The sequence below is a fragment of the Somniosus microcephalus genome, chromosome 18, assembly GCF_052327205.1.
Source record: "Somniosus microcephalus isolate GS21.2 chromosome 18, FLI_Smic_1.0, whole genome shotgun sequence".
Lineage (NCBI taxonomy): Eukaryota > Metazoa > Chordata > Chondrichthyes > Squaliformes > Somniosidae > Somniosus > Somniosus microcephalus.
Genome location: NC_141004.1, coordinates 27,012,407 through 27,038,614, shown reverse-complemented (window position 1 = coordinate 27,038,614; position 26,208 = coordinate 27,012,407). Strand labels below are relative to the sequence as shown.

Genomic DNA, 26,208 nt, shown 5'->3' with positions numbered 1-26,208 from the left:
GGAAAAGGTCACACATAACAGGTGGGAACAAATGTAGATTGGAGGAGACCTTGCAACTATCGATCCTTGAAGAATGGGCACTCCCAATTCTGGACAATCCCATTGTAAAACCCAAAGCTGGCAGAAATCAGTGCAAAATAGCATTCGGTAAAAGATCCTGGTTTTCCGCTAATTGTGTGCTCGGTGAGTACCCATAGCCATTTTGGATAGTGTTAAAGAATTGACACATTAGTCACACTAGATTTTAGTGGCATCCATTAAGATTTTAATTCTTAACTTTGTGTACCCTTTATATAACTTACCAAGACAATTAAAGTCACAATTCTTTCAGGCTTATCAATGACGCCTCCTGACACACATTAACCAATCGCATTAACCTCGGGATATGGGTGTCGCTGTCAAGGCCAGCATTTATTGCCCATCCCTAGTTGCCCTTGAGAAGGTGGTGGTGGGCCTTCTTCTTGAACCGCTGCAGTCTGTGTGGTGAAGGTAATCCCACAGTGCAGTTAGGTAGGGAGTTCCAAGATTCTGACCCAGCGACGATGAAGGATCGGTGATATATGTCCAGGTTGGGATGGTGTGTGACTTGGAGGGGAGCTTGTCTGGGTTGCCAACCCTCTCTCGCCCTCTCAGAACTTGGGGGCAAAGATTTGCTGTAATCACTTTGTGCAGTAACAGCAGAAACACCTTGGTTTTGAATGTCTTTACGATGTCGCTACGTAGCAACCAAAGCAATTCTTACCCCAGGGAGTACTAATGAAATGAGTAAAAGAAACAGGACTAAGACTTTTATTCTTAACTTGCTGGGCGGATTTCTGTTCTCCCTGCTCCTGAGCAAGTGCAGTTCTGTGATCAGATTCTATTTCCAAAGTATGGGCAACACATGGATCCATCTCCAACCTGCTAAGTTATCAGAAACCAATTGGATAAGCAAAGAGTAGAAGGATCTAAACTTGGCAATGATGCAGAAAGGAGATGAAAGTAATCTCTATAAAAATAACATAATTAAAAAGATGACTTGTTTTCCCCTTTCCTATCATTTTAGGCTCTTAAGTATTGTGTTATATCTTTGTGTAAGTATTGTGTTATATCTTTGTGTAAGTATTGTGTTATATCCTTGTGTAAGTATTGTGTTATATCTTTGTGTAAGTACCTGTATTGTGTTATATCTTTGTGTAAGTATTGTGTTATATCTTTGTGTAAGTATTGTGTTATATCCTTGTGTAAGTATTGTGTTATATCTTTGTGTAAGTATTGTGTTATATCTTTGTGTAAGTATTAGAGTCATAGAGTCATAGAGTAATACAGCACGGATAGAGGCCCTTCGGCCCATCGTGCCCGCGCCGGCCATCAAGCCCTGTCTAATCTAATCCCATATTCCAGCATTTGGCCCGTAGCCTTGTATGCTATGGCATTTCAAGTGCTCATCCAAATGCTTCTTAAATGTTGTGAGGGTTTCTGCCTCCACAACCCTTTCAGGCAGTGAGTTCCAGACTCCAACCACCCTCTGGGTGAAAAAGTTCTTTCTCAAATCCCCTCTAAACCTCCCGCCCTTTACCTTGAATCTATGCCCCCTAGTTATTGACCCCTCTACTAAGGGAAAAAGCTCCTCAGCATCCATCCTATCTATGCCCCTCATAATTTTGTACACCTCAATCATGTCCCCCCTCAGCCTCCTCTGCTCCAAGGAAAACAAACCCAATCTGCCCAGTCTCTCTTCATAGCTGAAGCGCTCCAGCCCTGGTAACATCCTGGTGAACCTCCTCTGCACCCTCTCTAACGCAATCACATCCTTCCTGTAGTGTGGCGACCAGAACTGCACACAGTATTCCAACTGATCATACCTTTTACATTCATATCCAAGTCATTAATGTAGACCACAAACAGCAAGGGACCCAGCACCGATCCCTGTGGTACCCCACTGGCCACAGGCTTCCAGTCACAAAAACAACCTTCGACCATCACCCTCTGCCTTCTGCCACTAAGCCAGTTTTGTATCCAATGTGCCAAGGCACCCTGGATTCCATGGGCTCTTACCTTCTTGACCAGTCTCCTGTGCGGGACTTTATCGAAGGCCTTACTGAAATCCATGTATACCACATCCACTGCGTTACCCTCATCCACACACCTAGTCACCCCCTCAAAAAATTCAATCAAATTAGTCAGACATGATCTTCCCTTGACAAAGCCATGTTGACTATCCCTGATTAATCCTTGCCTCTCCAAGTGGAGACAAATTTTTTCCCTCAGAATTTTTTCCAATAATTTTCCTACCACTGATGTTAGGCTCACTGGCCTGTAGTTCCCCGGTTTTTCCCTACTACCCTTCTTGAATAATGGTACTACATTAGCGGTTCTCCAGTCCTCTGGCACATCCCCTGTGGCCAGAGAGGTCCTGAATATATGTGTTAGAGCCCCCGCAATCTCTTCCTTTGCCTCACACAGCAGCCTGGGATACATTTCATCCGGGCCTGGGGATTTATCCATTTTTAGGCCAGCTAAAACCGCCAATACCTCCTCCCTCTCGATGTTAATATGTTCGAGCATATCACAGTCCCCCCGCCCTATTTCTATGTCTACATCGTCCTTCTCCATCGTGAAAACAGATGCAAAAAATTCATTTAGAACCCCTCCTACATCTTCCGGCTCCACACACAGATTGCCACTTTTGTCCCTAATGGGCCCTATTTTTTCCCTAGCTATCCTCTTACCCTTAATATACTTATAAAACATCTTCGGATTTTCCTTTATTTTGCTCGCCAGTGTTATTTCATGGCCCCTCCTTGATCTCCTAATTTCTTTTTTAAGTATCCCCCTGCACTTTTTGTACTCCTCTAGGGCTTCCTCCGTCTTTAGCCTTTTGTATCTACCAAAAGCCCTCCTTTTTTTCCTAATCCATTCCCGTATATCCCTTGACATCCAAGGTTCCCTGTGGTTTTTGGAACCACTCTTGACCTTTACGGGAACATGTTGCCATTGTATGATCTCAATCTCCCTTCTGAAAGCCTCCCATTGCTCCGATGCGGATTTTCCTACAAGTAGCTGATCCCAGTCCATTTTGGCCAGATCCTGCCTTATCCTATTAAAATCAGCCTTCCCCCAATTTAGAACCTTTATTTCCGGCCCATCCCTGTCCTTTTCCATGACCACCTTAAATCTTACCATATTATGGTCACTATCACCAAAGTGCTCACCTACTAGCACTTTTTCCACTTGGCCGGCCACATTCCCTAGAATTAGGTCCAGTACCGCCCCCTCTCTTGTAGGACTTTCTACATGCTGGCTCAAAAAGCTCTCCTGGATGCACTTTAAGAATTCTACACCCTCTGAGCCTTTCACACTCTGACTATCCCAGTTAATATTGGGGAAGTTGAAATCCCCCATTATTATTACCCTATTATTTGCACATTTCTCTGAGATTTGCCTACATATCTGTTCCTCTAGCTCCCCCTGACTGTTTGGAGGCCTATAGTACACTCCCAGCAAAGTGCTTGCCCCCTTTTTGTTTTTAAGCTCCACCCATATGGCCTCATTAGAGGACCCTGCTAATATATCATCCCTCCTTACTGCAGTAATTGACTCCTTAATTAATATTGCGACACCCCCTCCTCTTATACCTCCCCCTCTGTCTCGCCTGAAGATTCTGTACCCCAGAATATTGAGCTGCCAGTCTTGCCCCTCCCTCAACCATGTCTCCGTGATAGCAACAATATCATACTCCCATGTGTTTATCAACACCTTCAGTTCATCCACCTTATTTGCAAGACTCCTTGCATTAAAATAGATGCCATCCAGCCTTGCCCTTATATATTTGCCCTGTCTACCAAGCTGACTTGTTTTATTCTCTATAATTGGCAGCACATCACCCCCTATTTCAGCTCCCCTCTGTATCCCATCCCCCTGCCAAGTTAGTTTAAACCCCCCCCAACAGTGCTAGCAAACCTCCCCGCAAGGATATTTGTCCCGCTCTGGTTCAGGTGCAACCTGTCCGACTTGTACAAGTCCCACCTTTCCCAGAAGCAGGCCCAGTGATCCAGGAAAGTAAAACCCTCCCCCCTACACCAACTCTTTAGCCACGCATTCATCTGCTCTATCCTCCCATTCCTATACTTACTAGCACGTGGCACTGGGAGTAATCCAGAGATTACAACCTTTGAGGTCCTGCTCTTTAATCTGTTCCCTAGCTCCCTAAATTCTTGATTGTGTTATATCTTTGTGTAAGTATTGTGTTATATCTTTGTGTAAGTATTGTGTTATATCCTTGTGTAAGTATTGTGTTATATCTTTGTGTAAGTATTGTGTTATATCCTTGTGTAAGTATTGTGTTATATCTTTGTGTAAGTATTGTGTTATATCCTTGTGTAAGTATTGTGTTATATCTTTGTGTAAGTATTGTGTTATATCCTTGTGTAAGTATTGTGTTATATCTTTGTGTAAGTATTGTGTTATATCTTTGTGTAAGTATTGTGTTATATCTTTGTGTAAGTAGGATTTTATGCAATGCATTAGGATTGACCTGATCGGGTTGAGTTAAAGTCAACAGTTCATATTACTACATATTTACTTGGTCACTATTTGTACTTTGGCACAATTCAGTGTTATCACCAGTACCCAATGTTTTTGTAAATCATTAATTTTTAAACCTGTAATTTTAACATGAATAATATAAAAAAAAATTCATAAAACAGAATGTAGGTTGCATGACTTTGAAATAAAAACAGAAAATGCAGAAATACTCAGCAGGTCAGGCATCATCTGTGGAGAAAGAGAAACAGAGTTAACGTTTCAGATCGATGACCCTTTGTCATGACTTTGATGTTGTTTAAACTTGAAAATGTGTTGTTTATACTTGGTTACTTGGACCTAGACTTCAGTTATTCACAGATACAGTTTCCTGTGCTTTTGTTAAGTCTCTGTAAATGTGTGTTAAATTATGAGGACCATGAACATTGCGATAACTGCAAATGGTTCTGCTACCAAAGGTTTTACAATCAAGATTGCAATAGTTGTCATTAAAATAATCTGGTTGTCTCCAGTACTATCTGCGGTTACATTCACAGGCTGGCAGGTACATTTGGAGTGAATTGCCCTCATTTTAGACATTTAAAAAATATGTTCCTCACATGTTTACTGCTTTGGGACCGAAACTGCCGCAGATCAAGGTAACATTGCCGTTTGAGATCTGCAGTTCAGGTGATGGGGCTTCCAGAATCAGGCTTGGAGACTGATTTAAAACAGAAAATGCTGGAAATACTCAGCAGGTCAGGCAGCATCTGTGGAGAGAGAAACAGTTAACGTTTCAGGTCGATGACCCTTCATCAGAACTGGAAAAAGCTGGAGATGGAACAGGTTTTTAAGCAAGTGCAGGGGCAGGGAAAGGGGGAGGGGAGGAAAGAACAAAAGGGAAGGTCTGTGATAGAATGATTAGGGGAGAGATTAAGAGACATTAAGAGATGGTGCAAGGCAAAAGGAGATGGTAATGGGACAAGTTAAGAAACAAAAGATGACTCTAAATGAAGTGTAAATGGCTCTGGCAGAAGGAGAGACAGCTGCCATGTGGGAGAGGGAGAAAAAAATATATAATAAATAAAATAGCTGGTTAAAAAAAAGGATAGAGGCCGAGGTTATGGTCTGAAATTGTTGAACACGATGTTGAGTCCAGAAGGCTATAAAGTGCCTAATCGAAAGATGAGGTGCTGTTCATAGAAACATAGAAGATAGGAGCAGGAGTAGGCCATTCGGCCCTTCAAGCCTGCTTCGCCATTCAATGAGATCATGGCTGATCATCCAAATTCAGTACCCTGTCCCTGCTTTCTCCCCATATTCCTTGATCCCTTTAGCCTTAAGAACTATATCTAACTCCTTCTTGAATATATTTTATGATTTGGCCTCAACTGCCTTCTGTGGTAGAGAATTCCACAGGTTCACCACTCTCTGGGTGAAGAAATTCCTCCTCATCTCAGTCCTAATTGGCTTACCCCATATCCTTAGACTGTGACCCCTGGTTCTGGACTCGCCCGCCATCGGGAACATCCTTCCTGCATCTAGTCTGTCTAGTCCTGTTAGAATATTATAAGTTTCAATGCGATCCACTCTCATTCTTCTAAATTCTAGCGAATATAAGCCTAATCGACCCAATCTCGCTTCATAAGTCATCCCTGCCATCCCAGGTATCAGTCTGGTGAATCTTCGCTGCACTCATTGAGTTTAAGCAGACTTTGGTAAGTGGCAGGAAAAGTCTTTTAAGTGCATTTACTGAATTTTAGTGAGTAAAAAAGTGAATTATTTGAAGTAAGTTTAATTTTTTAGAGTAAATTAAGCTGTTGGGGAGTTGAAACCGGAAGTCGAATCCGGGTATAAAAAGGGGCAGGCTTAGTGCGGTAGTGCTGAGTGCGGTCGCATTGAGTGTAAGTAGAGTTTGGTAAGTGGCAGAGTTCGGGCAAGTGGGTGGTGAGGGGGTGCTTGTTGCTCTGTTTTGCTTCCCCCTCTCAGGCTAATCCAACACTGCAGACGTGGAGCAGTGAGACAATTCAACCGGAGAGGTCCCCCAGACAGCTTCCACAAGGGAGGTTGGTGATCAGCTGGTTGGTAGGTTCTCTTCCTTCTCTTCTATACCTTTAAGTTGGTAAGTCCTATTAAATAGTGGTGTAATATTATCATCTATATCAGGGCAGAGGGTCTTCATAACTAATAATAAGAAATGTAATTAATTACACAGATATGGGTGAACAGGTGATGTGTCACTGTTGTGAAATGTGGGAGCTGGTGGACCCCATTGAGGCTCACGGTGATTACATTTGCGATAAGTGTTTGCTGCTAGAGGAACTCAAGCTCCATGTTAAAGAGCTTGAGACCGAGCTTCAGACACTGCGACACATCAGGGAGGGGGAGAAGTTCCTGGACTCTATGTTTCAGGAGGTGGTCACACCTATGAAATTAATTACTGCAGATGTAGTCCGTGGTCAGGGACAGGACGGTGTGACTATGAGTGAGGAAGGTACAGGGATCCAGGATGTAGTGTTGAAGGAGCCGCAGCCCTTGCTCTTGTCAAGCAGGATTGAGATTCTTACTCCCTGTGATGGCAGGAGCGGGAACTGCAGGGAGGATGAGCAACCTGGCCACAGCACTGTGGTACAGGGGACCATTCAAGTGGAGGGAGTAAAAAGAAATGTTGTAGTGGTAGGGGATAGTATCATTAGGGGGATAGATAGGGTTCTCTGCAGTCAAGAGCGGGAGTCCCGAAGGCTGTGTTGCCTGCCCGGTGCCAGGGTTAAGGACATCTCTTCTGGGCTGGAAAGAAACTTGGAGTGGGAGGGGGAGGATCCAGTTGTCGTGGTCCATGTTGGTACAAATGACGTAGATAGGACAAGAAAGAAGGTTCTGTTAAAGGAGTATGAGCAGCTAGGGGTCAAATTAAAAAACAGAACCTCAAGGGTAATAATCTCTGGGTTATTACCTGAGCCATGAGCGAATTTGGCTAGGATAAATAAAATTAAAGAGTTAAATGCGTGGCTCAAAGACTGGTGTAGGAGAAATGGGTTTTGCTTCTTGGGACACTGGCACCAGTACTGGGACAGGAGGGAGCTGTTCCGTTGGGACGGACTGCACTTGGCCAGTGTTGGGACTAGAGTCCTGGCGAATCATATAACTAGGGCTGTAGAGAGGGCTTTAAACTAATTAGTGGGGGGGAGGTTTCTAGAGAGCAAATAACAGAAATGACAACGGAGAAGGTCATAGACTTAGGTAGCAGTGGGGAAATTAAAAAACAGAACGTGTCAGGAAGGGACAGAAGGTATGGAGTAAAAGGTAAAGTAGTAAAAGGGGAAAAAACAGGAACTAAGTGTCACAAAACATATTTGAAAGTTCTTTATCTGAATGCACATAGCATTCGTAACAAAATGAATGAGTTAACGGCACAAATAACTACATATGGGTATGATCTTGTGGCCATTACAGAAACATGGCTGCAGGGTGACCATGACTGGAAATTAAACATACCAGGTTACTTAACAATCAGGAAGGACAGGCAGGAAGGGAGGGGAGGTGGGGTGGCTATGTTAATAAAGGAAGGAATCACTATAATACAGAGAAATGATATTGGGTCAAAGGAGCAGGATAGTGAAACAGTTTGGGTAGAGATAAGGAATAATAAGGGGAAAAAAACACTAGTGGGCGTAGTCTATAGGCCTCCGAACAGTTGCAACTCTGTTGGACGGAGTATTAATCAGGAAATAGTTGAGGCTTGTAATAAGGGAACAGCTATAATTATGGGGGATTTTAACTATCATATTAACTGGACAAATCAAATTGGGCAGAGCAGCCTTGAGGATGAGTTCATTGAGTGTATTAGGGATGGGTTTCTTGAGCAGTATGTAACTGAACCGACCAGGGGGCAAGCAACCTTAGATTTGGTCCTCTGTAATGAGACAGGATTAATTAAAAATGTCCTAGTAAAGGATCCCCTTGGAATGAGTGACCATAACATGGTTGAATTCCATATTCAAGTAGAGGATGAGAAGGTTGGATCTCAAACAAGTGTGCTGAGCTTGAATAAAGGAGACTATGAAGGTATGAGAGCGGAATTGATTAGAGTGGACTGGGAAAATAGATTAAAGGGTAAGACAGTACATGATCAGTGGTGTACCTTTAAGGAGTTATTTTACAACTTCCAAAAAATATATATTCCACTGAGGAAAAAAGGGTGTAAAAGAAAAGATAGCCATCCGTGGCTAAGTAAAGTAATTAAGGATAGTATCCGACTAAAAACAAGGGCATATAAGGTAGCCAAATCTAGTGGGAGGATAGAAGATTGGGAAGTCTTTAAAAGACAGCAAAAAATAACTAAAAGATTGATTAAGAAAGGGAAGATAGATTATGAAAGTAAATTAGCAAAAAATATAAAAACGGATAGCAAAAGTTTCTATAGTTATATAAAAAGAAAAAGGGTGGCTAAAGTAAATGTTGGTCCCTTAGATGATGAGACTGGGAAATTAATGGTGGGAAACATGGAGATGGCAAAAACGCTGAACAAATATTTTGTATCAGTCTTTACAGTAGAGGACACTAAGAATATCCCAACACTGAACAAACAGGGGGCTCTAGGGGGAGAGGAGCTAAATACGATTAAAATCACTAAGGAAGTGGTACTTGGTAAAATAATGGGACTTAAGCCGGATAAATCCCCTGGACCTGATGGGTTACATCCTAGGGTCTTGAGGGAAGTGGCGGTAGGGATTGTGGATGCATTGGTAATAATTTTCCAAAACTCCCTGGACTCAGCAAAGGTCCCGGCAGATTGGAAAACTGCTAATGTAACACCCTTATTTAAAAAGGGTAGTAGGCAGAAGGCTGGAAACTATAGACCTGTTAGCCTAACATCTGTGGTTGGTAAAATGTCCATTATTAAGGAGACAGTAACGGGACATTTGGATAAACATAATTTAATAGGACAAACTCAGCATGGTTTCATGAAGGGGAAGTCATGTTTGACAAATTTGCTTGAGTTCTTTGAGGAAGTAACATACAGGGTGGATAAAGGAGAACCAGTGGACGTAGTGTATTTAGACATCCAAAAGGCATTTGACAAGGTGCCACACAAAAGATTATTGCTCAAGATAAAAAATCACGGGATTGAGGGTAATATTCTGGCGTGGGTGGAGGATTGGCTATCTAACAGAAAGCAGAGAGTTGGGATAAATGGTTCATTCTCAGACTGGCAATCAGTAACTAGTGGTGTTCCGCAGGGGTCAGTGCTGGGTCCCCAACTCTTTACAATCTATATTAATGATTTGGAGGAGGGGACCAAGTGTAACATATCAAAGTTTGCAGATGATACAAAGATGGGAGGGAAAGTAGTGAGTGAGGAGGACATAAAAAACCTGCAAAGTGACATAGACAGGCTAAGTAAGTGGGCAGAGATTTGGCAGATGGAACACAATACTGGAAAGTGTGAGGTTATGCACTTTGGCAGGAAAAATCATAGAGCAAGTTATATCTTAATGGCAAGAAACTGGAAAGTACTGTAGTACAAAGGGATCTGGGGGTCCTGGTGCACGAAACTCAAAAAGTTAGTATGCAGGTGCAGCAAGTGATCAAGAAGGCCAATGGAATGTTGGCTTTTATTGCTAGGGGGATAGAATACAAAAACAGGGAGGTATTGCTGCAGTTATACAAGGTATTGGTGAGACCGCACCTGGAATACTGCATACAGTTTTGGTGTCCATACTTAAGAAAAGACATACTTGCTCTCGAGTCAGTACAAAGAAGGTTCACTCGGTTAATCCCGGGGATGAGGGGGTGGTCATATGAGGAGAGGTTGAGTAGATTGGGACTCTACTCATTGGAGTTCAGAAGAATGAGAGGCGATCTTATTGAAACATATAAGATTGTGAAGGGGCTTGATCGGGTGGATGCGGTGAGGATGTTTCCAATGATGGGTGAAACTAGAACTAGGGGGCATAATCTTAAAATAAGGGGCTGCTCTTTCAAAACTGAGATGAGGAGAAACTTCTTCATTCAGAGGATGGTAGGTTTGTGGAATTTGCTGCCCCAGAAAGCTGTGGAAGCTACATCATTAAATAAATTTAAAGCAGAAATAGACAGTTTCCTAGAAGTAAAGGGAATTAGGGGTTACGGGGAGCGGGCAGGAAATTGGACATGAGTCTAGGTTCAGAATGGTCATGGCCCTGTGGGTAGTGGAGTGGGCCCAGGGGCCGTGTAGCCTGGTTCTGCTCCCCATTCTTGTGTTCTAATTCTGTGTTAGATTTCAGGAGATGGTTTTATTCCTGTTCCTGGCTGGGGTGGAGATCGCCTTTACAGAAGGTAAGTTCTGTAGAAAATATAGGGACAGAGTGATCTCCTGGAAGAGTTTCGATCGCCTAGATGGGTCGGAGAGGAATTTCCCAGATTTTTTCTCCCAAATTGGCCATTGGGTTTTTCATCTGTTTTTTCGCCTCTCCCGGGAGATCACATGGGTTCGGGTGGGATGGAGAGTGATAGAAGATTTGAAGTTAGGATCAGATCAGCCATGATCTTATTGAATGGTGGAGCAGGCTCGAGGGGCCGATTGGCCTACTCCTGCTCCTATTTCTTATGTTCTTATGTTCTCCCTCCATGGCAAGAACATCCTTCCACAGATAAGGTGACCAAAACTGCACACAATATTCAAGGTGTGGTCTCACCAAGGCCCTGTACAACTGCAGCAAGACATCCTTGTTCCTGTACTCGAATCCTCTCGCAACAAAGGCCAACATACCATTTGCCTTCTTAACTGCCTGCTGCACCTGCATGCTTACCTTCAGCGACCGGTGCACAAGGACACCCAGGTCTCATTGCATCTCCTCTTTTCCCAATCTATTGCAATTCAGATAATAATCTGCCTTCCTGTTTTTGCCACCAAAGTGGATAACCTCGCATTTATCCACATTATACTGCATCTGCTATGCATTCGCCCACTCACCCGACCTGTCCAAATCATACTGGAGTTTCTCTGCATCCTCCTCACAGCACACACACCCACCCAGCTTTGTGTCATCTGCAAACTTGGAGATATTACATCTAGTTCCCTCGTCTAAATCATTAATATATATTGTGAATAGCTGGGGTCCTAGCACCGATCCCTGCGGTACCCCACTAGTCACTGCCTGCCACTCGGAAAAAGACCCATTTATTCCAACTCTTTGCTTCCTGTCTGCCAACCAATTCACTATCCAAGTCAGTACCTTGCCCCCAAACCCATGTGCTTTAACTTTACAAGCTAATCTCTTATGCGGGACCTTATCGAAAACTTTTTGAAATTCCAAATACACCACATCCACTGGTTCTCCCTTATCTATTCTTCCAGTTACATCCTCAAAAAATTCCAGTAGATTAGTCAAGCACGATTTACCTTTTGTAAATCCATGTTGACTTTTTCCGATCCTGTCACTGTTTTCCAAGTGCTCTGCTATTACATCTTTTATAATGGACTCTAGCATTTTACCCACTACTGATGTCTAACACCATTTCCCCACAAATACTGATTTCATTCAGTTCCTCCCTCTCATTAGACCCTATGTTCCCCCACCTCTCTGGGAGAATATTTGTGTCCTCCTTTGTGAAGACAGAACCAAAGTATGTATTTAATTGGTCCGCCATTTCTTTGTTCCCCATTATTAATTCCCCTGATTCTGACTGCACGGGACCTACGCTTGACTTCACCAATCTTTTTCTCTTCACCTATCTATAAAAGCTTTTATAGTCAGTTTTTATGTTCCCTGCAAGATTACTCTCATACTCTATTTTCCCCTTCTTAATTAATCCCTTTGTCCTCCTTTGCTGAATCCTAAACTGCTCCCAATCCTCAGATTTGCTGCTTTTTCTGGCCAATGTATATGTCTGCTCCTTGGATCTTATGCTATCCCTAATTTCCCTTGTTAGCCATGGTTGAGTCACCTTTCCTGTTTTATTTTTATGCCAGACAGGGGTGAACAAATTCTGTAGTTCATCCATGCGACCTTTAAATGTTTGCCATTGCCTATCCACCGTCAACCCTTTAAGTAATGTTCCCCAATCCATCCTAGCCAACCCGCGCCTCATACCATCATAGTTTCCTTTATTTAAATTCATGACCCTAGTCTCTGAGTCAACTACGTCACTCTCCATCTTAATGAAGAATTCTATCATATTATGATTGCTCTTCCCCAAGGGACCTCGCACAACAAGATTGCTAATTAATCCTTTCTCATTACATAATACCCAGTCTAAGATGGCCTGATCTCTAGTTGGTTCCACGACATATTGGTCCAGGAAACCATCCCGTATACACTCTAGGAATTACTCCTCCACAATATTGTTACTAATTTGGTTAGCCCAATCTATATGCAGATTAAAGTCACCCATGATAACTGCTGTGCCCTTATTGCACGCGTCTCTAATTTCCTGTTTAATGCCATCCCCAACCTCACCACTACTGTTTGGGGGTCTGTATACAACTCCCACTAACGTTTTCTGCCCCTTGTTATTTCACATCTCTACCCATACAGATTCCACACCATCCAAGCTAATATCCTTCCTTACTATTGTGTTAATCTCCTCAAGTTTACGTTGAGCTTCATTGGAACAGTGTAAGTGGCCAAGGACGGTGAGGTCTGAGTGGGAGTGGAGCGGAGAATTAAAGTGACAGGCCACCGGAAGCTCGGGGTCACCCATATGGACTGAACGGAGGTGTTCCGCAAAGCGGTCACCCAATCTGCGTTTGGTCTCCCCAATGTAGAGGAGACCACATTGTTTGGACTGCATTGGAGACTGATTTGATCTGCCGCCAACCTTATTTACACCTCATCTTTAGCAACACTACAAAGCGGGAAGCTAAAAATGGTGCATGAATGCCACTTACGAGTAATGAAAAGAAAGAAAGATTTGCATTTATATTGTGCTTTTCACAACCTCAGGTTGTCCAAAGGACTCTTACAACCAATGAATTACTTTTAAAGTGCTCTGATTGTTGTAATGTAGGAAACACAGCAACCAATTTGCACACAGCAAGGTCCCACAAACCGTAATGAGATAATGAGTAGATAATCTGCTTTAATGACCTTGGTTGAGGGATAAATATTGGTCAGGGCACCGGGGAGAACTCCCCTGATCTTCTTTGAATAGTGTCATGGGATCTTTTATGTCCACCTAAGTGGACAGGCGAGGCCTCGGTTTAATATTTCACCTGAAAGACAGCGCCTCCGAGAGTGCAGCACCTCCTCAATACTGCACTGCAGTGTCAGCCTAGATTGTGGGCTCAAGTCTCTGGAGTGGTTCTTGAACCCAGAGCCTTCTCAGAGGCGAGAGTACTACCACTGAGCCAAGGCTGACACATTAATGAAAGAATAAGCAAGGCAATTGACTAGAATAAGTGTCTTCTAAATTAATTTGTACTGGATAACATTGATCTTATAGATAATTGTGGAGCTTATGGGAGTCGGTGAAAATCATACTGGAAGAATAAGCTGAACACATTTATTAAATATTCACTTCATAAACTCAAATTGATCCAGAAATCTAACACATATAGAGGTCAATAACACATGTTATGAAAAAGCACAAATAAATAATTGTTTAAGGGGCACTCCGACTAATTGAGATACACCCTAAAACCTTCAAGGAAAAGATTGAGTAAAGAATAATGTTCTGGTTCATATTTTTTAAAATTCCATCAATATAGAATCTTTTAAAATTCCATCACCAATAAAGTCAGACTGCACAGATACCTAAAGCTACAAAGACACAAGTGAAATAGGCCCAAACACATTCCTGTATGACATTTATTGATCAGGCTTGATTGAAATTCTATTGATCTATAAAACTTTACAGAATAAAATTAACATAAATGTAATAGTTTGATTTAATCTTAAAAGATTACAACAATGAATATAAAAAGCCTTTAATATTATTTACTGTCAAAACAATCTTCTAACTTTGCTAAGAACTTGTCTTCCAAGACACTGATTTCCAGTTTCTTTGCTGTGAGCTGCTCTTTAAGTTCATTAATTTTCTTTTGCTCTTCAAGAATTTGCTTTCCAGCTGCCACAAGAGGAACTACCTTTGAATTTACTGAAAATAGAATCAGAACATTGCTGTTACTCAGACCAAGGGCTCCGTTACTATAGAATTGTCATTAGAATAGATTTACAGTATGAAATTTTAATTACATTTTGTTGTAATGACAGTTACCTAGTTGTGATGTAAAAGGAATAGATGTATAAATAAAGCAGCATACACAGATACTGAAAGTAAAACTGCACGGACCCATACCCAAAACTACAACCGTTGTAGTCCAGGGACTTATGTGACACAGACCATGCAACTCATCACTGTTAGTGCATTGAATCTGTACCTATGTTTTCTGCTATTCCAGGGTGCTTTGAAGACTACCTGACTCAGATGACCACCTTCATAAATTATATTACCCAAAGCTGGCGCCATAAAAGCTCAAACCCGAATCTTACATAGTTCTCATGTTGGTGACGATTCAGACAGTATAAACTGGCAGTGGGAAGACAGCATGAATTGCCCATATCAGCTGCCTTATACCCCTGTTCTAACCACTGCACCTTGCTCATAATGCTTGCGCTATGCTCTCGTCACTGTTTCAATTTTTTTTAAATTCTGAGCTTGTGTGTACATTATATAATTGCACACATCTCACATGCATATCTCAAAAATATTTCTGATATATGGATTTTCCTTAAACACTAAAACCATTTTCATTTCTTGCAGCCAATATCTCTAGGAAAGAGAATTGATTATGATGGTTTAATTCCATGATGAATTTAGTGAGAATGTCCCTGCAACCTTCAAGACTGCTGTTCCAAGGAGCTACACTACAAATGTATTGTGCACATACGTCATTTAGACCAGAATTGTGTGTAGCTGATACACTTCATTCCTGTCTATCTAAAAAGGGGCTACAGCTGTGTTGAGGAAGAGAAAGATGGTGTTTACCCAGTTCATCATCTGGGACAAAAAAGTAACTTCTGATTGGTTGAGGTACTTCCATTGCAGAGAATAAACATTTAGTGTGCTGCACTCCCCACTAAGTTATTAAAAAAGCCTCTAAAGCATGTTATACTATGAAGTAAATATTCAAATTAGGAATTATCATTAAAGATAAACTCCTCTTAATCTGGGATGTGAATCTGGCACAAGAGGATTTTAAATTTATCAACATTGGCAGACTGTTTGGATTGGATATATCAAATTTGAAACCCAGAACCAAGCAATTACTTCATTGTTTAAATTAATACGCCTATATATAATTCTCTGTGCTAATAGCCTTGCTTGTTAATGTTTTTACACTGACCAGCAACTGGAAATTTCTTGGCCACAAAGATTTTGCTGTCTCTGTCGTTCCTCCATCTTCAAGTATTGTTTGGAAGCAAGGTTCATTTAACCAACACTTTTTAAACTAAATTATTCTGGAATTATTTCTAAATTAAAAACAATTAGGGATCACACAATTTCTTTACTCTGTCTACATTCAATTTTTCTCCAGTTATGTTAAGTTAGTGAACCAAAAAAAACCACTATCATACATACCTCCATGAATATAATCCTTCCAGAAGAGGTCCTACAAAGGAAAGAGATAGATTTTAATTCCAGAACTTTAAGAAATGTAAATCACAAATAAAAACATACCTACAAACACATTAACAACAATGATAACAACAACTTACATTTATATAATTTCTTTAAGATAGAAAAACATCTCAAAGAGTTTCACAGAGGTGTAAGCAAAATGGATGCCAAGTCAAAGAAGTAGATATATATTAGGAGGGATGACCAAAAGCTTGGTCTGTGAGGTGGGTTTTAAGAAAGATCTTAAAGGAGGAGAAGGAAATGAAAAGGTGCAAGGGTTTAAGAAGGAAATGCCAAAGAGTGTGATTCTTCAGTCAGGCGCTAAAAGCCGTAGGTGCAGCCCATGATTTTCTGTCTATTAAAATTAAGTGCATGGAACATCAGAGGCTGTACACCAATGATTTAATAAGATATACACACTGTGAACATCGTTCCCCACTTAAGAGCACCAGAATACAGAATCACCCCTTAAACACAGTGCCGTCTTTTTATTGCCAAGTTCTGTTTACCAACCTGATATAAAATAAATAGGTTAACACGTTAATTAGACTGATAAGGATAGATTATGTGACTTTGGGTGTAAATTGGGCATTGCGAATCAGAAAATTGGGTAGAGGTCTGCTGCTTCAGATCGTTGCCTGTTTTGTGTCTTCAATTGGAATTGCACTAAATGTAGGAAGCCCTTAATAATTTGTGGGTGGATGCTTGTGAAGAAGTGCGTGATGGCACCATGATACAATTCATGCAGTTTTCATAATTTCTGGCCATTTCACTTCATATCCTTTATCTGCTCATGTGAGCTGGAATGAGAAGATGGCAGTGAGAATGGGACAAAGAGGCTAAATTGAACCTTAAAGCTTAGTCCTTACTGTTTTTGCATTATCTTCAAAAATCTCTCTGGCCTCTTCTTTGCCACAGGTTTCTTCAACACACTCTCTTTCCACATTCCCTTGTTTTCTCTCCTCGAAATAATGGTTAGCTCTGCGGAACCGAGACAAGGACCGTGCAGCAGCTGATTTCTGTAAAAATACTCAATAATGCATCCATATTATTAAAAATCTTATTCCTGTATTCATATATACTGTTGTATCGTTATATTGTACCATTGTAATATGGTTGGTTCTGAAGTGCTTTGTGATAACCTGAAGTGTGAAAGGCGCCATATAAATGCAAGTTCTTTCTTTACTTTAGAGTGTGTCAAAAGTCAGGAGTCTAAGCTGGAGTTTCACTGGATACGATGAGACTGTGGTGTAAAATTTCACAGGATATAGGGCTGCGATAGGGAATCTCACAAATATTGAGGGAAAAATTGTGACAAAGTTCATTTCAAAAATTATTTTGGTGCTAAAGTAATATGGCCTCAAAAGGTTAAATCAACAAAATGACTAAACTGGTAGTTATTTGTTTATTCAGCTTTGGTTAACAGTAGAGTCAGTTTAACAACAAACAAGGCCCAAGAAACTAACTTCCCCGCAATCCTGTCAAATATACCCAGGCTCACTATCATCTGCTCAGTTATAACACCAGCTTTGTTATTCCTTGGTCTGTGACCTTTACATAGTAAATTTTATGCTGTATCTTAATTTTATCTGTATGTTATGAAATTTTCACTTTAACACATTACCCATTTTAACACACAAGATGCTTGGCTCCTGCAGACTGTGCTATGATCAGGATGGGTATTGGCCTGATACCCAGAATTTGCATATTCGGGCCCCGATTTTAACTCCAGGCGGGTTTCTGGCGGGTGGTTGGCGAGGCGAGTTAGAAACTCACCAGCTGCAGCAGGTAACAGGCCCAGGTGATTTTAACTCCTCGGCCTCATTAACATGTTGCCAGTCTGCTTCCTGCCTGTTTCTGCTGGAAAACAGGTGGCCCATGGCTGCCCGTCAGCAGGTAAGTGATATACCTATCAATTCATCCAATGAAAAGCGACGAGTTAAGAAAGTAACTATAGGTTTTTATTGGCTAAATAACAGAGCCCACCCTCGTGGGTGATCGGATCCAACAAGGAGGAATACCAGCCAGTCGACCACCTTTATACCTGGGCAGGTAGGTGGAGCCATGGGCGGAGTCAGCAGTGGTCAGCCCAGGTATAACAGCGTGACAAGAGGCGACCTCGTATAGTGATACAACAGTGTGAACAGTGATAACGATATAACAGTGATAACTATAGTGTAACGATAGTGAACGACAAAAGTGGTTTACCACATTCACCCCTTGTTTAGATTTGAGTCCGGCGGGGTGAAGTGTACTACCAGTTCTGGTAAGTCAGTCTGTCCGGAGGCCTCGTAAGCCTTTCTGATCGTCGCAGCGGCGGTGTTGCATTCTCCGGTGTTGATGCTGGTGTCTGCGTGGTCGGCGAAGGCTCGTGGGGTTCCGGCATGCCGTCTACCTTAGCTGGAATTGGGGGGGGGGGGGTGGGGGGGGGGGTAAAGGTGGTGTCTCCGGAATGCCCGAGGGTGCGAGGTCTCATAAGGAGACTGTGTCCTCCCGCCCGTCCGGGTAAGCCACATAGGCGTACTGGGGGTTGGCGTGCAGGAGGTTCACCTTCTCGACCAGGGGGTCCGTTTTATGGGTCCTCACGTGCTTTCGCAGCAGGACGGGCCCCGGGGAGGTCAGCCAGGTTGGTAGTGTGGTTCCCGTAGTCGACTTCCTGGGGAAAACAAACATTCGTTCATGGGGGGTGGCGTTAATGGCAGTGCAAAGTAGTGACCGGATGGAGTGCAGAGCTGCCGGGAGGACTTCCTGCCAGCGGGAGGTTGGGAGGCCCTTAGACTTTAAGGCTAAGAGGACGGCCTTCCATACCGTCGCGTTCTCTCTTTCTACCTGGCCGTTCCCTCGGGGGTTGTAGCTGGTGGTCCTGCTTGCAGCAATACCTCTCGCTAGTAGGAACTGACGGAGTTCCTCGCTCATGAAGGAGGAGCCCCGGTCACTATGTATATGGTTTGGGAACCCGAACAAGGCGAAGAGGTCGTTCAGGCATTTGATGACCGTGGTACTGGTCATGTCTGGGCAGGGGAAGGCAAAGGGGAAACGGGAGTACTCATCAACGATGTTGAGGAAGTACACATTACGGTCAGAGGACGGGAGGGGCCCCTTAAAGTCGATGCTCAGGCGCTCGAAGGGGCGGGTGGCCTTGATCAGGCTTGCTCTGTCCGGCCTAAAGAAGTGCGGTTTGCACTCGGCACAGGTCTGGCAGTTCCTGGTCATGGTCCTGACCTCCTCGATGGAGTATGGCAGGTTGCGGGCCTTAATGAAGTGGTAAAGTCTGGTGACCCCGGGGTGGCAGAGGTCGTTGTGGAGGGTCTGAAGTCTATCACTTTGCGCGCTGGCGCATGTAATTCGTGACAGAGCATCAGGGGGATCGTTCAGCTTACCTGGCCGGTACAAGATATCATAATCATAGGTGGATAGTTCGATTCTCCACCTCAATATCTTGTCATTCTTGATTTTGCCCCTCAGCTTGTTATTAAACATAAAAGCGACCGAACGCTGGTCGGTGAGGAGGGTAAATCGTTTGCCTGCCAGGTAATGCCTCCAGCGTCGTACCGCCTCCACAATCGCTTGGGCCTCCTTCTCGACCGACGAGTGTCGGATCTCAGGGCCCTGTAGGGTCCTTGAGAAGAAGGCCACTGGTCTCCCCTCCTGGTTAAGGGTAGCGGCTAGGGCGAAGTCGGATGCATCGCTCTCCACTTGGAAGGGGATGGACTCGTCCACTGCGTGCATTGTGGCCTTGGCGATGTCTCCCTTAATGAGGGAGAAGGCTGCGCACGCTTCCTCCGTAAGGGGGAAGGATGTGGACTTCATGAGGGGTCTGGCTTTGTCTGCATAATTGGGCACCCATTGGGCATAGTAGGCGAAGAGCCCCAGGGTTCTCTTCAGAGCCTTTGGACAGTGGGGGAGGGGTAGCTCCATGAAGGGACGCATTCTTTCGGGGTCGGGGCCGATGACTCCGTTCTCTACTACACAGCCGAGGATGGCAAGGTGTTAAACACACATTTCTCCTTATTGTAGGTGAGGTTCAGCCGTTGGGCCGTACGGAGGAATCTCTCCAGATTAACGTCATGGTCCTGCCGGTCGCGGCCGCAGATGGTGACGTTATCTAGGTAGGGGAACGTGGCATGCAGCCCGTTCTGGTCAACCATCCGGTCCATCTCCCTTTGGAAGACCGAAACTCCGTTGGTGACGCCGAAGGGAACCCTAAGGAAGTGGTAGAGGCGGCCGTTCGCCTCGAAGGCTGTATACTGGCGGTCCTCAGGGCGGATAGGGAGTTGGTGGTAGGCCGACTTAAGGTCGATGGTGGAGAATACCCGGTACTGCGCAATCTGATTGATCATATCAGATATGCGGGGAAGGGGGTATGCGTCCAGCTGGGTGTACCTGTTTATGGTCTGGCTGTAGTCGATGACCAGGCGGTTTTTATTGCCGGTCTTAACGACCACGACCTGGGCACGCCAGGGGCTGGTGCTCCCCTCGATGATGCCCTCCTTCAGGAGACGCTGCACCTCAGAGCTAATGAAAGCTCTGTCCCCGGCGCTGTACCGCCTGCTCTTGGTCGCGACGGGTTTGCAGTCGGGGGTGAGGTTAGCGAACAGGGAAGGTGGCGGGACCTTGAGGGTGGATAGGCCGCAGGTGTTACGCGGTGGGCGGTTTAAAATCTGTTGGTTGTCGACTGTGAGTGGGGGGAGGGGTCCGCCGTATGCTAGCGTGACGCTTTGGAGGTGGGATTGGAAGTCTAGCCCTAGTAGGACGGCGGCGCATAGCTGGGGAAGGACGAGGAGTTTAAAATTTTTATACTCCGTACCCTTAACCGATAGGATCACAACACAGTAGCCGCTGATGTCTGTGGCGTGGGATCTCGATGCCATCGAGATCCGGTTGCGCGTTGGCAGGACAGGGAGGGAGTAGTGGCTCACCGTGTCTGGGTGGATGAAACTCTCCGTGCTTCCGCTGTCGAACAGGCAGGTCGTGGCGTGGCCGTTTACTCTGATGTCCATCATTGACTTGGACAGGTGATGCGGGCGGGCTTGGTCCAGTGTGACGGAGGCTAGTGTATGGCTGAGCGAGTCGTTGTAGTCTGCGGGTGAGGCGGTAGTCGGGTCTAGAGGCACGGTGGCGGTCGAGCGTGGTGGGTAAAATGCGTTACCGCTTTAAAGTTACAGTCTCTGCCGAGTGCTTGTAGCACCCGTAAAAATTCCTCCACGGGCTCTCCTGGCTGTTGCGGGCGGGATCTTAGGAGGTGTCTGGCATACATGGAATTTACCGGGGTTTGGTACTGTCTTTTCAGCCGGTTGATGGCGTCCTCGTATGTTTTGAGGTCCCGGATGAGTGCGAATACTTTAGGGCTCACTTGGGCGTTCAGAACTCTTAGCATGGATTTCTGAGGCACGCCGGATTCTCCCAGGTAGGCTTCAAAGCAGCTCAGCCAGTGTTCAAAGTCGAGGGCTGAGTTTGCTGCCTGTGGATTTAGGTCCAGGTACGGTGGTCTGAGGGCTCGCAGCCAGGCAGGCTGCTGTGGCTGTTGTAGCTGGGCGTCTGGCTGGTCGCTTGGCTGGTCGTTTGACTGTCCAGGTGTCGACATTTTAAAATTTAGCCAATAAAATTGATATACCTATCAATTCATCCAATGAAAAGCGACGAGTTAAGAAAGTAACTATAGGTTTTTATTGGCTAAATAACAGAGCCCACCCTCGTGGGTGATCGGATCCAACAAGGAGGAATACCAGCCAGTCGACCACCTTTATACCTGGGCAGGGAGGTGGAGCCATGGGCGGAGTCAGCAGTGGTCAGCCCAGGTATAACAGCGTGACAAGAGGCGACCTCGTATAGTGATACAACAGTGTGAACAGTGATAACGATATAACAGTGATAACTATAGTGTAACGATAGTGAACGACAAAAGTGGTTTACCACAGTAAGTAGGTGTAGTGAGGGGGGTTCTGGGAGAGTCTCGCACAAGGGAAGTGGGGGGGGAAGCCTGGGGCAGGGGAGGCCTCAACTTTCCTTGAGCCCATAGGAACCATCCTGCTCCTCCCAGTCTCACAAGGAAAGTTAGAAAACTTGCCTTAAATGGCCTCGTCTGGTCCAGGGTCCTCTTGTCTCTTGACTTTACCTGGCGGGTAAGCCGCAGCGGCTTTCCCACTCAGGCCAGCGTTAAATTAACAGTCGGAGCCAACGAGGACCCTGTTCGCTTTGTGTGGGCTGCTTAGCCACCCGTCCATAAGCCTGAGCCCAAATCGCGGACAGTGGGATACAGGCAGCTCCAAGTCATGTCAGTAACCCAGGCATTTTAACTGCCTAGCCAGCCCAGTGTCTGCCGGGTAGTTAGGGTTAACATCGTTATTGATCTGTCCACAAAATGTATTTATCCAATTGTTTAAGTACCCTAGTAGAAACCAGCCCAAATACCATTATTCTAGTATCACATAAAGCCAGAAAGAGTTACATACTAAGTTTGAAATCATTAATATATTTACACGAAAACTTTAATTTTTAAGGAACAAAATGGTTAGCCTGTTCCTTGATCTTGGGGGATGGTGCAAAGAAAAGGCACAGACAGTTCACGATAGAGAATGAAGACCTGAGAGTGGCTGATCGCCAGTGGTCGACAGGCAGTGGGTGCAAGAGTTAAAGTGGCAGAGAACGGATCAGATCACCAATCTGTTCTTAATCAGAGATTGAGGGGGAGAAATTCGGTATCGCCCCGTTTGGGGCACAATTATCGGCCGGGCGCAAAGTTTAGCGCCTGGCGCTAATTATCGCCTCCGACTGCAAACTTGGCTTCTATTGCCTCTGGAGGTGATTGGAGCGCTAAATCAGGTGCTACACACCTCTCTTAAGGCACAAACGCCGAGGAGCGAGGCGCTACCTCAGAGCGCTGGCGAAGCTCAGGTGATGTCAGTCAACAATGAAACACAGACACACTGGCGCCGGCCAGTTCTTAAAGGGGAGAGTCGATCTTGCTCTCCAGTCACACCCTGCTCATTGCAGCCTTGAATCTTGGCCTGGAGAGACCTGTATATCAAACCTGCTGGAAAGAACAATGGAGATACCCAGGGAACGAGCTCAGAGTGCAGCCCCCACAGTCTCTTCTAAATCGATGCAAGGAAGGTCAAATCAAAATGAACCTGCAAAGTGCTGCTCAGTACCCAAAACTCCTTCACACATCGTTGAATCTCTCCAGAAGTCTCTCTCTCTCAGAATGCGTGGTGCAAAAATGTCGCCGACAAAAAAAGGCAGGAAGCGGTCGCCTTTAAGTGGCGCTCCCCCAGTCCCTTCCCGACTGCAAAATGCTCCCCTCAACCTGTCATTGGTAGTGGCAGGCGGTAAGGCAGGGGGCGCCACTCAATGTCTGGTCCAGGGCGCTACCGGGGCGTTGCACGCTCGGCTGACGTCATGATCTGCAGGCGCAGGAGATCGTGGCGGTAGCGTTTAACGCCGCCGCAAAATGTTGTCAATTTTGTGAGCGGCGCAAACATCGTCATGCCCGGACATAGAAACATAGAAGATAGGAGCAGGAGTAGGCCATTCGGCCCCTCGAGCCTGCTCCGCCATTCAATGCGATCATGGCTGATCATCCAAATTCAGTACCCGGTCCCTGCTTTCTCCCCATACCCCTTGATCCCTTTAGCCTTAAGAAATATATCTAACTCCTTCTTGAATGTATTTAATGTATTGGCCTCTACTGCCTTCTGTGGTAGAGAATTCCACAGGTTCACCACTCTCTGGGTGAAGAAATTCCTCCTCATTTCTGTCCTAAATGGCCTACCCCTTATCCTTAGACTGTGACCCCTGGTTCTGGACTCCCCGACCATCGGGAACATCCTTCCTGCATCTAGTCTGTCCAGTGCTGTCAGAATTTTATAATTTTCAATGAGATCCCCTCTCATTCTTCTAAACTCCAGCGAGTACAAGCCCAATCGACCCAATCTCTCCTCATACATCATTCCTGCCATCCCAGGTATCAGCCTGGTGAATCTTCACTGAACTCCTTCCATGGCAAGAACATCCTTCCTCATAAGGCGACCAAAACTGCACACAATACTCAAGATGTGGTCTCACCAAGGCCCTGTACAACTGCAGCAAGACATCCTTGTTCCTGTACTCAAACCCTCTCGCTACGAAGTCCAACATACCATTTGCCTTCTTAACCGCCTGCTGCACCTGCATGCTTACCTTCAGCGACTGGTGCACAAGGACACCCAGGTCTCGTTGCACTTCCCCTTCTCCCAATCTATTGCCATTCAGATAATAATCTGCCTTCCTGTTTTTGCCACCAAAGTGGATAACCTCACATTTATCCACGTTATATTGCATCTGCCATGCTTTTGCCCAATCACCCAACCTGTCCAAATCATCCTGGAGTTTCTCTGCATCCTCCTCACAGCACACACGCCCACCCAGCTTTGTGTTGTCTGCAAATTTGGAGATATTACATCTAGTTCCCTTGTCTAGATCATTAATATATATTGTGAATAGCTGGGGCCCAAGGACCGATCCCTGCGGTACCTCACTAGTCACTGCTTGCCACTCGGAAAAAGACCTGTTTATTCCAACTCTTTGCTTTCTGTCTGCCAACCAGTTCTCTATCCAAGTCAATACCTTACCCCCAATCCCATGTGCCTTAACTTTACACGCTAATCTCTTATGCGGGACCTTATCAAAAGCCTTCTGAAAGTCCAAATACACCACATCCACCGGTTCTCCCTGATCTATTTTACCAGTTGCATCCTCAAAAAATTCCAGTAGATTAGTCAAGCACAATTTACCTTTTGTAAATCCATGTTGACTTTGTCCGATCCTGTCACTATTTTCCAAGTGCTCTGCTATTACATCTTTTATAATGGACTCTAGCATTTTCCCCACTACCGATGCCAGGCTTACCGGTCTGACACACTTAGGGCGCTAATGGGAGGCGCAAATCAACCAAATTTTCCCCCCTGACTCTCTACCACCTGTGGGAGGAACAGAGGGAGCCAGGGAAAATACGTATAAAAACATGGGAGACAAATTGCTCCGAGAATTATCATGAAAAGAGTTGATACTTACAGTCATTTGCCTGGCAGCCAAAGAGAAGCAACAACATTATCCCATAGTTCAAAATGAGTGTCATCTTGCTCAAATTTATCGCCACAGGAGCAGTAAGAAGCGGTATTGTACAAGATAATTCTACCTCACTCGAATTGATGTTTCACTGTTTATACAGTTAGCGAATTTTTTTTCTCATTGCTGATGAATTTTAGTTAATAAATAACCAATTATTTTGAAAGGTTATCACAAGAGTTCACAGAGCACTTATTCCAGTAAAACATTGTCAGTATTGTTGATATCGGCAAAGAATATCACTTCTTTCTTTTTAGGGTAGCCATGCATTGTAACCGCATCGCACAGTGTACACAGGATCAATTTTTATGCCGATTTAGCTTTTCTGCGGTAGAATTTTCCACTGGGGTTGTCCCAATTTCCTGCTGTAACTTCAGCGGAAGATGGGCGGAAACCCTGAAGAAACACGCCTGTTCTGCCCAGTTTCCCCCTGTTGTTTCAGACCAAGTCAAAACCTATGAACTCAACCACTTCCTGGTTTAACACGCCCTGCAGGTAACTTAACCCCTCTCGTCTGCAGGCTTAAGTTAAGTCAGGTGCAATTCTAGCTTAAACAGCAGAATTTCTGATACCTTCTGAGTCAGAAGGTTGTGGGTTCAAGCCCCACTCCAGGACTTGAGCACATAAATCTAGACTGACACTCCAGTGCAGCACCGAGGGAGTGCTGCACTGTCAGAGGTGCCATCTTTCGGATGAGACGTTAAACCGAGGCCCCGTCTGCTCTCTGAGGTGGATGTAAAAGATCCCACGGCACTATTTCGAAGAAGAGCAGGGGAGTTATCCCCGGTGTCCTGGCCAACATTTATCCCTCAATCAACATCACTAAAAAAACAGATTATCTGGTCATTATCACGTTGCTGTTTGTGGGACCTTGCTGTGCGCAAATTGGCTGCCGCGTTTCCCACATTACAACAGTGACTACACTCCAAAAGTACTTCATTGGCTGTAAAGCACTTTGAGACGTCCGGTGGTCGTGAAAGGCGCTATATAAATGTA

The 26,208-nt window shown here is 44.6% G+C and overlaps 1 protein-coding gene across 1 annotated transcript; it reads right to left on the bottom strand.

The window, feature by feature from the left end:
• Positions 1-13,966: 13,966 nt before the first annotated feature.
• LOC147105164 (coagulation factor X-like) lies at positions 13,967-25,459 on the bottom strand. Its single transcript, XM_086011255.1, has 4 exons — positions 25,159-25,459; positions 16,977-17,137; positions 16,069-16,099; positions 13,967-14,583 (listed from the first exon to the last, which is right to left on the bottom strand). Exons 1-4 carry the CDS (start codon positions 25,220-25,222, stop codon positions 14,420-14,422), a joined length of 420 nt encoding a protein of 139 aa, XP_085867381.1. The 5' UTR covers positions 25,223-25,459; the 3' UTR covers positions 13,967-14,419.
• Positions 25,460-26,208: the final 749 nt, after the last annotated feature.

What these genes read in the sequence shown, in the direction of transcription:
- LOC147105164 (XM_086011255.1), bottom strand. Translation starts at nt 25,222, where the DNA reads ATGACACTCATTTTGAACTATGGGATAATGTTGTTGCTTCTCTTTGGC. An exon ending in TTGAAGATAATGCAAAAACA is followed by an intron (nt 16,100 to 16,976) that starts GTAAGGACTAAG and finishes TTTCCTTTGTAG; the next exon opens with GACCTCTTCTGGAAGGATTA. An exon ending in GAAGGATTATATTCATGGAG is followed by an intron (nt 14,584 to 16,068) that starts GTATGTATGATA and finishes TTCTATTTTCAG; the next exon opens with TAAATTCAAAGGTAGTTCCT.